A 12,377-nucleotide genomic window follows, 5' to 3' on the forward strand; every position below is an offset into this window, starting at 1 on the left:
TGTCATTACTTACTTTGATATTAAACAGGGGAAGATGAGCACTACAATACTATCCTTGCTGGACTCCAGTTTAAATATTGGTGAAGAAATTTTGAATCTCTTGAGTGGCAAACTGCTAAGAAAATGAATTCCCTGGGAAAATTGCATTTCATTTGCCTGTAATAATGCAAATACAGTTGTGGGACATATAAAAGGAGTTGCTACTATTTTGAAGAAAGTTCAACCACACACAAGAATTCAGTCTTGTTCTTGCCACCTGCCTCATTTAGGTGCAAAAAAAGGTGTGGAAAGCTTACAATATTCTGATGCTGAAGAATTTGTAATGGACATCTGCTTTCTGCGAGTTCAAAAAGACAGTGTTCTTTCAAACATTCTGAAAATATATATAGCACTAAACCTCATAAAATAATGAAGTATGTTTTGTACAAGATCACTCTCTCTGCTCCAATCAACAGAAAGAATAATTGAACAGTGCGAACCACTTGCAAAATTTTTCAATGAGAAAACTTCAAAAAATGTAAACAACTCTCACTTATCTAGTGTGTGCCCCATTCTGAATGACCAAGAAAATAATTTACATTTTCTTTTCTTATGGCTTACTCACAGATTTGATTGTGAGATTTATCAGTTCTCCTGCAGTACGTACTTCTGGTAGTCTGCTGGAAATAAAATTTCAAAAAAAAAAAAAAAATATCACAAAGGGTATGAAGATATTGTCATTGTACAAGTTACATTCATCATACCAAGCTTGAAAACTCGGTAGTTACAAAATTTTATGAAGATGTCAGAAGATTTTTCATCAACTTATGCATTTATGTCAAACGAAAAATTTTCCAGTACATGACGACTTCTTAAAAAACTTAGAAGTTACACATATTGGATCCAGGAAAAGAAAATCTTTATCATCTGTCTCAAAGCTGAATGAGCTATTTCCTGATGTTTTGAGTGATTGTGAAAAACACACATTACAATTGGAGTTTTCAAAATACCAGTCTGATGACTTTGGAATGGTGGAGGAAGAGAGAGCTGATACTGCTTGGTACAAAATATTTGCTATGTGTGACACATCAAGGCCTTAAAAATATCCATCACTGAGCACGCCTGTGCTTGCATAGTAATGCTGCCTGTGAGAGTGTTCTTAGTATTGTTAGGAAAAACCGTACTGAATTTCAACCTAGAACAAACACAGGAACCACGAGTGCTTTGATCATCAGTAAAATGAAGTGTTTATCTTTAGGAAAAGCATGTTACTATAATAATTTTTCAAACGATAAGCTTCAGGCTGCAAAGAGTGCAACAAGATTATCACTCAAGAAAAAATTATCATCAGTCACCAGTGAAGATTCTGTACGATACAAGTACAGGCAGGTCCAGGATGAAGAGGCAGTAAATGATAAAGACTTGTAAATACAGGGTGATTATAATTAAAATTAAACTTTCAAAAAACTGTAGAAATAACACCACTGGACAGAATGACGCCAAATTGCAACAGAATATTATCCGAGAGGAAGGGAAAACATACGGAAGAAGAAAAAAAAGAATGTGAAAATTTATCAACAGATGGCGCTGTATGTGCCAGAGTACATAAATGAAAACACCTGTCACGCGCACGACCCACTGAAGTAGGTATAAACGTGCCAGGTACACGGATTTGCCTCCTTTTGCGTCTGCGATGTCTGCCACAACTGTCTCGATGCAGGATCGCGCTCTGCTTGTAAAGCTGTATTACAAGATTGATGACTGTGCACACGTCACTCTGCAAAAGTTCCAGACAGTGAAGGGTTTGAAAAAACACATTGGTCCAACTGCCGTGGGTCTGGAGAAAATGAGTCGGAAATTCGAAAAGAAGAGTTCTTTTGGTGTGCAACCTGGTAGAGGGAGGAAACGAATTAATTCAATGTCAGTGGAAGCAGTGGCCACAGCAATGCAGGAGGAGGCAAGTGTTATGTGTGCAAACGTGTAGTGCACGGAGAATTGCTCGAACATTGGACATACCCGTGAGCATGGTGTGTAAAATCCTACGAAACATCCTTCTTTGCTATCCATTCAAAATTACCCACGTGCACTAGTTGCTTCCTGTTGACCTACCAGCAAGAGAAACCTTTGCTTTAGAATTTCTTGCTCACATGTAAGTGGACAATGATTGGCCGTGGAAGATTTTGTGGACAGACTGTAACGTTCCCTGGCATTCTCACAATTTATTTGTAACATATACGCCGATCTGGGCAAGTCGTATGTACATCGTAATTATTCAACCAAAGATATTACTGAATGTGGTATAAAATATGTTTGTTATTTTCATTATATTTTTATTGTAATATTTCTCTGTATTTAGGATAGGAATTTTTCTGTATTATTTATGTGAATGTAAAACGTGTCAGTATTTGCGGTATCAGCGATATAAAAATTTGCCAGAAATCAATTTACAAAGAAATGTTAATAGTCGCGCCGCTGTTTATCTTTGCGTGTGGAGACTCTCTGTCGCGTGGAGAACAGAGTAGCTTGAGTGAGGAAAGAGGGAGGAAGTGTCAGTTGGCCGCTCTAGCAGACGCGATGTGCAGCTATGCTCGCGCCCATTAGACGCGCCTGATTCGTTAACCCGTATTGTGGGCACTGTAACGTTCTCTGGCATTTTCACAGTTTATTTGTGACATGTGCGCCGATCTGGGCGAGTTGTGTATCCATCGTGGTGGTTCAGCAGAGTTAAGACGTTATCGAGGTAGGACGCTGTGGAGGAGCTTTTAACGAATTTATAGACTTCTCTTGTCTCTGTCTGGACTTAGCCGCCATTAGATGAAGAGTTACGAATTAATGTGAGTTGACTTGTTGTTTGTGCGAAATATATCAGTATTTATCAAAAGTGTGAATTATTATGTAAATTGGCTTGCCCACGTCATCTATAAATCAAATGAGTGGTGAAATAGGTTTGATCAGTGATAAATGTCGGCTTGGCTGTAATTAAAACATTTTCTGCTGATAGAGATAATCTTGTGTTCTATGGCTAGTGCCGGGATAAACTTCAGTAAAAAATATTTAACAAAAAAAAACCCACTGCATCTGGAAAGTGTATGCCAAGGCCGAATGATTTAAAGGACTCAGTTCTCAACAAAATATTACTATCCGGTTAATATGAGTGCACGTAATATTTTTCTTTAAATGTACGTAATCCTTAAGACATTTTGTTTTACCACAATAAATTAAGAGAGTGGTTCTACAACAAAGTTCGCACGCCAGTAAATTAAGTTAAAAGCAAAAGATAAAATTTAATATTTCTTTAACGACATTTCATAATCAATAGCATTCCATTATTTGCGGAGAGTCGAATTTGCTACATATGGCGCCCAGCGTGGGGCACGAATATGCAGTGGCCACTAAATACCCGTGAGATAACTAGGGAATTAATATAGTCGAACTTTGTTGGAGAACATTTAATAATTTTTTCATGTATTGTATGTATTGCGTGTAGTAATACCTGTGTATGATTTTTTGCATGAGAACACTATGTATCCGGAGCAAGCTGAAGAAGAGAGCTCATTATTTTGAAAAATTAATAACCTTCCACAATATCAGGGGGCAGCTGCACCCAAGATAGATCACCAAAAGGTAAAGCTACAGTGTAGTTGTCCTGTGGGTAGTAAAGTAGCCTCAGTGCAGTGTTCTCGGATCATTAGTGGTGTGCTTGTTGTTAGTATTTTGTTTTAAAATAACAGGACACTTAAGTAGTTAGTCATTGTAGTATATAGTAAGTGTGTATTAGTTAATGTCCATTTCTTGTGTGATTATGTCAGTGAAACCTGAGTGTTAGGATATTTAGTTCAGATTTTATTTCCTTTGCTTACTATGGTTAAATTGCGTAGTCAGAAAGATATCAACATGGATAAAGAGCAACAGTCAGTCAGTAGTGATACCGAGTTGGAAAGTGGGACACAAAGTAATATTAGTGACGTAGTTCAGGAAGTACAATGTGAGAATCTGGGGGCAGAAGGGCAAGAAATGTTGCCACTGCCACCCAGTAATTCAGTTGATAGTGAAAATACTGTGCCCACCGCAAGCACTGGACACGGACCAGAGAGTGGTGTGATGTCAGAAGTGCAATCATTAAGAGTTATGTTCGAGCGCATGCTCAATTTCCAAGCTGAATTTGTACAAATGCAAGCAGAACGGGACCAGAGATTGGTAGCTGAATTCGCCTGTATGCAAGCAGAACGCGATAAAGAACGTGATGCTAAACAAGCAGAGCGTGACCGACGCCTGCGAGAGAGGGACTTGCAGTTGATGCAAACTTTAGAAGTTATGCAAGGTGACATTGTTAGCTTGAAACAAAAATATGAAACCATGCCCCAAACGATGCAAGAATTAAGCGAAAGACTAGATAGTATTCAGGTGGCTAATGCCAATATCGCAGAGGAAGTCAGTGTCCTGACTAATAGGGTCGAACAACTAGAACTTAACACAACTCACGTAATTGAGAACAAAGTGATCGAACATGTGCACAAAGTAGAACGTAACTTCACAAAGGAATTAGATGAGAAAGTGCACGCCGCAATTGAGGCCAGAGAGGTGGACTCAACTACGGATGTGCAAAATCTTAAAAAGATAGTGCAAAAGGACATTCCGCTGTGGCAGCGGAGTGTGGACCGCCGTCTTGCCGAAATGGAGCTAAGCCTGCGGCAAGACGATGCGCAGGCGTATGTCACGCCAGCCAAGTCCAACAATGATAGGCATATAAATACTGCAGTAAAAAATTGCGACTGCGAGACAGAACAGGCAACCAATGTAAGCGGAACAAATAAATGTCATTCTAAAGTAGTAATTGAAGAAAGTCTGATTAGGAATCGACAGTTTCAGATCTTTACAACGGAGAAGAAATCTGTTCACCCTGTAGTGTTTATCAAGGGATTTAGAAACATTTTGCCTAGCGTTTGGAGTCATACCCAGAAAATACAGTTTGTTATGTCTTACATACAAGGAGATGCTGCATTATGGGCAACCGAAGCAGCTGACAGTTGTGATACATATGAGCAATTCGAAAAGGCATTCTTGGCCAAATATTGGTCAACATGTATTCAGGAGAGATTACGGAAGGAAGTATATAATCCAGAGCCGTATTCTCCACGACTAGGCAATTTGCGAAAATATTTTGAGAAGTACATTAATAAGACCCGTTACTGGGACGAACAGATTTCATCTCGGGATTTGATCAGACTTTTGAAATCACACTTGCCGATACATGTAAAGGAAAAGCTTATACACGTGCCCGAAAATGATATGGAACATTTCTTGTCTGTTCTGGACTCAATTGACCTGATTCAGGAGGACGTTAAGGCAGCCTCTGAACAGGCTAGAAGTAACGGAAACGGTTATAGAAATGGTAGAAATAACACGCCTCCAACCAGTAATGGAAACGGCGGAGGTAATAATAGGAGACAAGAGTATGCACAAAACGGAAATAGAGGTAGAGACCGGAACGGCAATAGTCAGCCGGTGAATAATGACCGGAAGAGGAGGTTCGATGACCGGTATGAAACAGGCCCACCAAGCAATCATAGATGGAAAAATGCCAGGGGGCCGTACAACACTAATACTTATAATGATGCAAACCGAACTTGGCCACAGAACCAGAGGCCCAGTCCGGACCGGCAAAACAGTGATAACCAACCGCCACCACAAAATGCGCCAATTGCGCAGCCGTGGCGGCCGACGCAACACAACGTGCACATAGTGGAGGTCAGTGACACAGGGCAGCCACGCCCATCCACTAGCAATAATTCAACAAACTAGATGCAGCCGAGATACGCTCTCCATCGTCGGCTGAGGTTTGGAGTGAGAGCAGCCCGACACAAAACAAAACACCGAACAAAATCTATATCCTTAGGTATAATGACGGGGTACAGATGGGAGATGAATTAATAACTGAACCATCCACGTGCATAAAGGAACACAAAGACAAAGTACAGGTGATAATAGAAATTAAAATTAACAATATTGATGTGCAAGCGGTCGTAGATACAGGTGCTACTGTTAGTGTCATGAGTATGGACTTATTCAAGGTACTGGGGAAGGAAAGGCGTATGCTGACTTTTCCCGTGAATAATTGTAGAGTCACTGGAGCCATAAGTGCACAGCGACAAATAATTAAACTCCAAGTGCGGGTAGAGATGTATATAGGGGAAGAAGCCATAGCGAGCTCATTCCTGGTAGTAAAGGGTTTAAAGGTAGCCTGCATTTTGGGGGTAGATTTTTTGAGAGAAAGGGACGCAATAATCGACCTTTCTCGGGGAAAATTAAGTTTGATGAATGCTGGTAGGAGAATAGAATTGTCGATGCTCAGATCAGAAGAGGTACCTGTACCTAATTGTAACGCTATTAATATCAAATGTAGGAATCAGTCGATACTACAATTAGACAATCATTGTCCAGGACAGAATCTCTATTATCCTGACGTACAAGGTGATCAATTAAAAGCGAATATGGACGTATTAGTGAACAAAGTGTCACAGTCCGAAAATTTAAATTCAATGCAACAGCAGGAATTAGTACAGTTATTATCTAATTATGCAGATGTATTTTCTGAACGACCAGGAGTTGTTAAGGGATATCAATACAAGATCGAGGTAAAGCCTCACAAAACTTACTGTCGAGCCTCATACTCCATTCCTTGGTCCAAGAAGGAAATAGTAGTTAAAGAAATAAGAAAACTAATCGAGTGGGGAATAATAGAACCGTCTTTGTCCCCTTATAGTAGTCCATTGGTGGCGGTAACAAAAGCTGACGGACAGGTACGGTTAGTACTAGATGCAAGAGACATAAATGAAATTATTGTACCTGTCAGGACTCATCCGGAAAACCTTGATGAGCAAATTCAAAAATTTCATGGAGTGCAATATTTGACATCTATTGATATGAGAAGTTCTTTCTGGCAAATCCTGCTTACACCCGAGTCGAGGAAGTATACTGCATTTATATTTGGGGGAAGAAGCTACCAATTTAGGGTACTACCTTTCGGCCTAAATGTAAGTGCAGGAGTTTTCATAACAGCCCTCGACGCGGTTTTGGGTCCGGATTTGCTGCAAAGGGTAACAGTGTATGTAGACGACCTGGTGATTGCCACTGCCACCTGGGAGGAGCACGTAGAACTACTGAGTAAAGTCTTAGAAAGGTTTAAGCAAGCGGGGGTAACAGCGAATCTTGATAAATCCAAATTTGGACGTAATCAGATTAAATTTCTAGGTCACATAATAACCCCACAAGGCATCAAACCTGACAGTAAAAAACTTGATGCAATTCGTGGGTTTCCTAGTCCGAGAACTAAGAAACAGCTCAAAGCATTTATAGGTCTAGCATCTTTTTTTAGACGGTTTGTCCCAAACCAATTAATGAATAACGAATCGTTATTGAGCCTGTTGCGTAAAAATGCGCACTGGGTGTGGACAGAAGAATGTCAACGCGCATTTGACGCGATCAAAAACGCCTTGGTGAATGCAAACATATTGCGACACCCAGACATGACAAAAGGTTTTTGTATAGCGACAGATTCGTGTTCATACGGTCTGGGTGCTTGTTTATTTCAGTGGGACAGGAGCAACGACCCCACAACAATCAATGTAATCGGGTTTGCCAGCCGCACACTAAACAGCTGCGAGAGAGCATATTCTGCTACCGAATTAGAGGCTCTTGCAGTGGTTTGGGCGGTAAAGAAATTTAACTATTACATCTATGGTAAAGAAGTCAAAGTATTCAGTGACCACCAGGCTCTGAGCTATTTAATGACTTGCAAATTATACCATACCCGCTTGCTAAGATGGAGGTTAGCATTACAGGAATATAAAATTAAAATCATGTACCTAAAAGGACAAGATAATGTTGTGGCAGACGCTTTGTCGAGGCTTCCACTAGGCCAATCCTCAATGACAAATATTTTAGAACAATCGGAGGAATATCGAATTCTCTTAGTACAAGATAAGGTACATAGGAGGGATTTTTTACACATGTGTAAGAATATGTCTATATTGCAGGAAACTGATCCGATCTGGGGAGATATCATAGGTAAAATTAAAGAAGGAACAAATCTTAAAAGTGTTCAGAATTTCAAAATAGTAGATAATATTCTGTATCACAAAACAGGTGTGTCAAATGACTATGGAGTCGTGTGTATACCACAACAGGCTATCCCAGCTGTAGTGTGGCACACGCATTTAGCATGGGGTCACGCTGGGATAGGCAAAACAATAAGGATTTTATCCAAATTCTGTTATTTTAAGGGGATAAGCCAGCAGACTCGCACCATTATCAGGACTTGTCCTCTGTGCCAAAAAGCTAAGTTTCAAAATAAGTCCACAAGGTTTGAACTGCATCCTATTGTGCCTCATCGACCACTTCAGTTAGTGTCTATAGACATAGCAGGACCCTACCCCAGAGCCAGGGGTGGATTGAAGTACATTTTAGCGGTATATGACCTTTTCTCAAAATATTTAAAAATATACTGCCTTAAATCAGCCACTGCTCGTGGAATAGTGAAATGGGTAGCCAACGAATATTTTACACAAGTAGGTAAGCCTGAAGCCATAATATCGGATAATGCTTCCTATTTTACAGGGCATACCTGGAAAAACTATTTACATGAACAAGATATAAAGCATATACTAATTTCCCGCTTTCACCCACAAGCAAGTTTAGTAGAGAGAATATTTGGAGAGTTAAATAAATTTTTCAGGTTATACATTGCATATAAACACACAAGGTGGCCAGATCTGATACATAAGTTTGTAGAAATTCACAACGCAACCCCGCATGCTTCTACGGGGTATCCACCAAATGAGATATTAATGAATAATAATAGAGTTCTGAACGAGTGGCTGGCACCTTTACCTAAGGCCCCAGTCATTCCTGAGCCTAAGGAAGAGAAGATAAGAAAAGCAGGGTACAACCTTACCAGGTGCGCCCAGAAAAGGAAAGAAAAATATAATCGACATGTGACGAATAACCTAAAATTTAGTGTTGGGGACTTGGTACTCTTACGCAATCATCCTAAGTCCTCGGCATCCTTGAAACAGAATAGCAAGTGGCAATTGGTGTATAATGGACCTTTTAGAGTAGTAAGTGTGCCACATGAGTGTAGCTATCTCTTAGCAGATCCACTCAGGGAGAGTACGGGGACTGTATCCGCGTAAGGATGTAAAAGCATTCCTACAGTAAAAGACTAATAGTCCTATGCGGACACCGTTCTTTTGTAAATGATGAACAGTAATAAAGTGTACTAATGTAGAAGTGTTTAGTTATAAGGATATGATTGACTTTCTCATGTGTATGGATATTTGTGTTATGTACTCTTTTAATTTGTGTTATCTAAATCATGCTCTAAATCTAAATCTGATAATCTGATTAGTGCAATTATTTGTAGTGTTAAGCTGTGACAAAAATCAGTCAAGAAGAACATTTAAATAAGGATTAGTTAGTGTACTACATAATTTCCAATTTGTGTGTCAAATTTGAAATATTTCATGGCACATTCCTTTCTATTATGTGTATGTATGTATGTATGTGTAGCTGTCAGATTGACAGATCCGAACCCAGAACAATATCAGTAATATAAGGCCCTGAGAACTTTAATATCTCACCAGTATTATAAAAAATATTGCACCCAGTAGTGACCCGAGGGCACCACGGGAGGCAACCTTGTTGTAAAGTTATGTAATGTGAAGTTACTCACAAAAAAAAAAAAAAAAAAAAAAAAAAAAAAAAAAAAAAAAAAAAAAAAAAAAAAGCTTCAATTGAAGCATGTGCAGATTCAGTCAGTAAGAAAGAGCTAGCTAGATACAGTCCAAGTAAATTTTTGCCTACAGAGACTACACTGTAGTTACGTAGGACGTTGATAGTAAAGTGTGACATGTGAACAAAGGAGTTATTGAACAATATGCCTGAATCCGGCTGGAATGCACAAATATAATCTAATCGAACACGAATATAGATGACTTTGGGCAAACTAATACGAATTTTGAATATTTGTTACCATGTACGCAAATCTCACACCCTGGTAGAGAGTTACGAATGTGCTGTTACAAACAAAATTGAGCAGCGGACATTGTAAATAGAAATAAAGGAACTTTAACAAAAGTGCAGTATTGTGCGGCAGAGACAGACAGTGACTGTTAAACCTGCAGCAATACGTCACGGAGTAGTGGTGTATAAGTAATAACTGTATCATTGCCGTGTGTGCAAGTGGATAAGGAACTAGCACAACACGAACAGTGAACCGATAACGGACGGTGGATGAACTTAGTGTCAAATTTTAACTCTTGTGTGTCAAGGGACGCTAGGAAAGCGCATTGACTACAAAAATACATTTTGATTTTGTCCTAAGGTGAAAACTTGTGTGTGACTAATGGCAAGTCATGACATGGTGAAGAATATTGTGTGCCCATAAAAGTGTTACTGTGACAACGAAACATTGTGCAAACCAGACTAGTGAAGGCCTACTGAGTAATAACTACCACTAACTGTGTGCGTTCTTTCCCACAGCAGGAAATAAGGATAGTATACTGTTTGTGAACTTGTTGCATGTTTCCTGGAGCACCGCGAGAGGACGTCGCACGGGCGAGCTGATATCCAACGCGCATCCGGCTACATCAGCTATGCAGCGGCCACAGCAGCCCGTAGCAGACCAGACAGCCACGCCCCTCCGCGCCGTAGCTGTCAACGATGGGGGCAGTGGCCTACACGGAGTCAGCGCGCCGCGCCGAGCGCCGCCCAACAATCACTCCGCACCGCTCACCAAATACATTATTGACTTTGTGAAATGTTCACATAAACTGAATAACATGTTAATGACTTCATTTTGATAAACATTGAACATGTGTATGTGACTGTGATATTGTGTAATTGTGTAACCCCGTTTGTGACAAACTGCAAATTTAATTCAAATGAATAACTGGTAAAAGGACAATACTGACTATAAACCAACTGGGATGGCTGGGCTCCGGCACAGTTTTGCCCAGGTTTCCTGATTGCCTACGCCCAAATGGGGGAGCCATGAACTTATATAACCCTGGGACTAAATGAAAGAGCCATTCCATAAAACATACAGAAGAGTAAAGAACGTTACTGGCACCATTGTGTCAAAGTGTAAAACTTCTTTGCCAAATGCTGCCAGGGGGCAATGTAACGTTCCCTGGCATTCTCACAATTTATTTGTAACATATACGCCGATCTGGGCAAGTCGTATGTACATCGTAATTATTCAACCAAAGATATTACTGAATGTGGTATAAAATATGTTTGTTATTTTCATTATATTTTTATTGTAATATTTCTCTGTATTTAGGATAGGAATTTTTCTGTATTATTTATGTGAATGTAAAACGTGTCAGTATTTGCGGTATCAGCGATATAAAAATTTGCCAGAAATCAATTTACAAAGAAATGTTAATAGTCGCGCCGCTGTTTATCTTTGCGTGTGGAGACTCTCTGTCGCGTGGAGAACAGAGTAGCTTGAGTGAGGAAAGAGGGAGGAAGTGTCAGTTGGCCGCTCTAGCAGACGCGATGTGCAGCTATGCTCGCGCCCATTAGACGCGCCTGATTCGTTAACCCGTATTGTGGGCACTGTAACGTTCTCTGGCATTTTCACAGTTTATTTGTGACATGTGCGCCGATCTGGGCGAGTTGTGTATCCATCGTGGTGGTTCAGCAGAGTTAAGACGTTATCGAGGTAGGACGCTGTGGAGGAGCTTTTAACGAATTTATAGACTTCTCTTGTCTCTGTCTGGACTTAGCCGCCATTAGATGAAGAGTTACGAATTAATGTGAGTTGACTTGTTGTTTGTGCGAAATATATCAGTATTTATCAAAAGTGTGAATTATTATGTAAATTGGCTTGCCCACGTCATCTATAAATCAAATGAGTGGTGAAATAGGTTTGATCAGTGATAAATGTCGGCTTGGCTGTAATTAAAACATTTTCTGCTGATAGAGATAATCTTGTGTTCTATGGCTAGTGCCGGGATAAACTTCAGTAAAAAATATTTAACAAAAAAAAACCCACTGCATCTGGAAAGTGTATGCCAAGGCCGAATGATTTAAAGGACTCAGTTCTCAACAAAATATTACTATCCGGTTAATATGAGTGCACGTAATATTTTTCTTTAAATGTACGTAATCCTTAAGACATTTTGTTTTACCACAATAAATTAAGAGAGTGGTTCTACAACAAAGTTCGCACGCCAGTAAATTAAGTTAAAAGCAAAAGATAAAATTTAATATTTCTTTAACGACATTTCATAATCAATAGCATTCCATTATTTGCGGAGAGTCGAATTTGCTACAAGACGAAGCCCACTTCCATCTGACAGGATATGTCAATACACAGAATTGTTGAATAAGAG

At 39.7% G+C, this 12,377-nt stretch overlaps 1 protein-coding gene across 1 annotated transcript in view; it reads right to left on the bottom strand.

Moving 5' to 3' along the window:
• Window positions 1–12,377, bottom strand: part of LOC126183298 (lisH domain-containing protein ARMC9-like) — a 242,578-nt gene that overhangs the window by 202,721 nt on the left and 27,480 nt on the right. The window contains exon 6 of the mRNA XM_049925137.1: window positions 605–659. Coding sequence (XP_049781094.1) covers window positions 605–659 — 55 coding nt within the window. The remainder of the gene's footprint in view (window positions 1–604; window positions 660–12,377) is intronic.

Source organism: Schistocerca cancellata, chromosome 4, assembly GCF_023864275.1.
Source record: "Schistocerca cancellata isolate TAMUIC-IGC-003103 chromosome 4, iqSchCanc2.1, whole genome shotgun sequence".
NCBI classification, from domain to species: domain Eukaryota; kingdom Metazoa; phylum Arthropoda; class Insecta; order Orthoptera; family Acrididae; genus Schistocerca; species Schistocerca cancellata.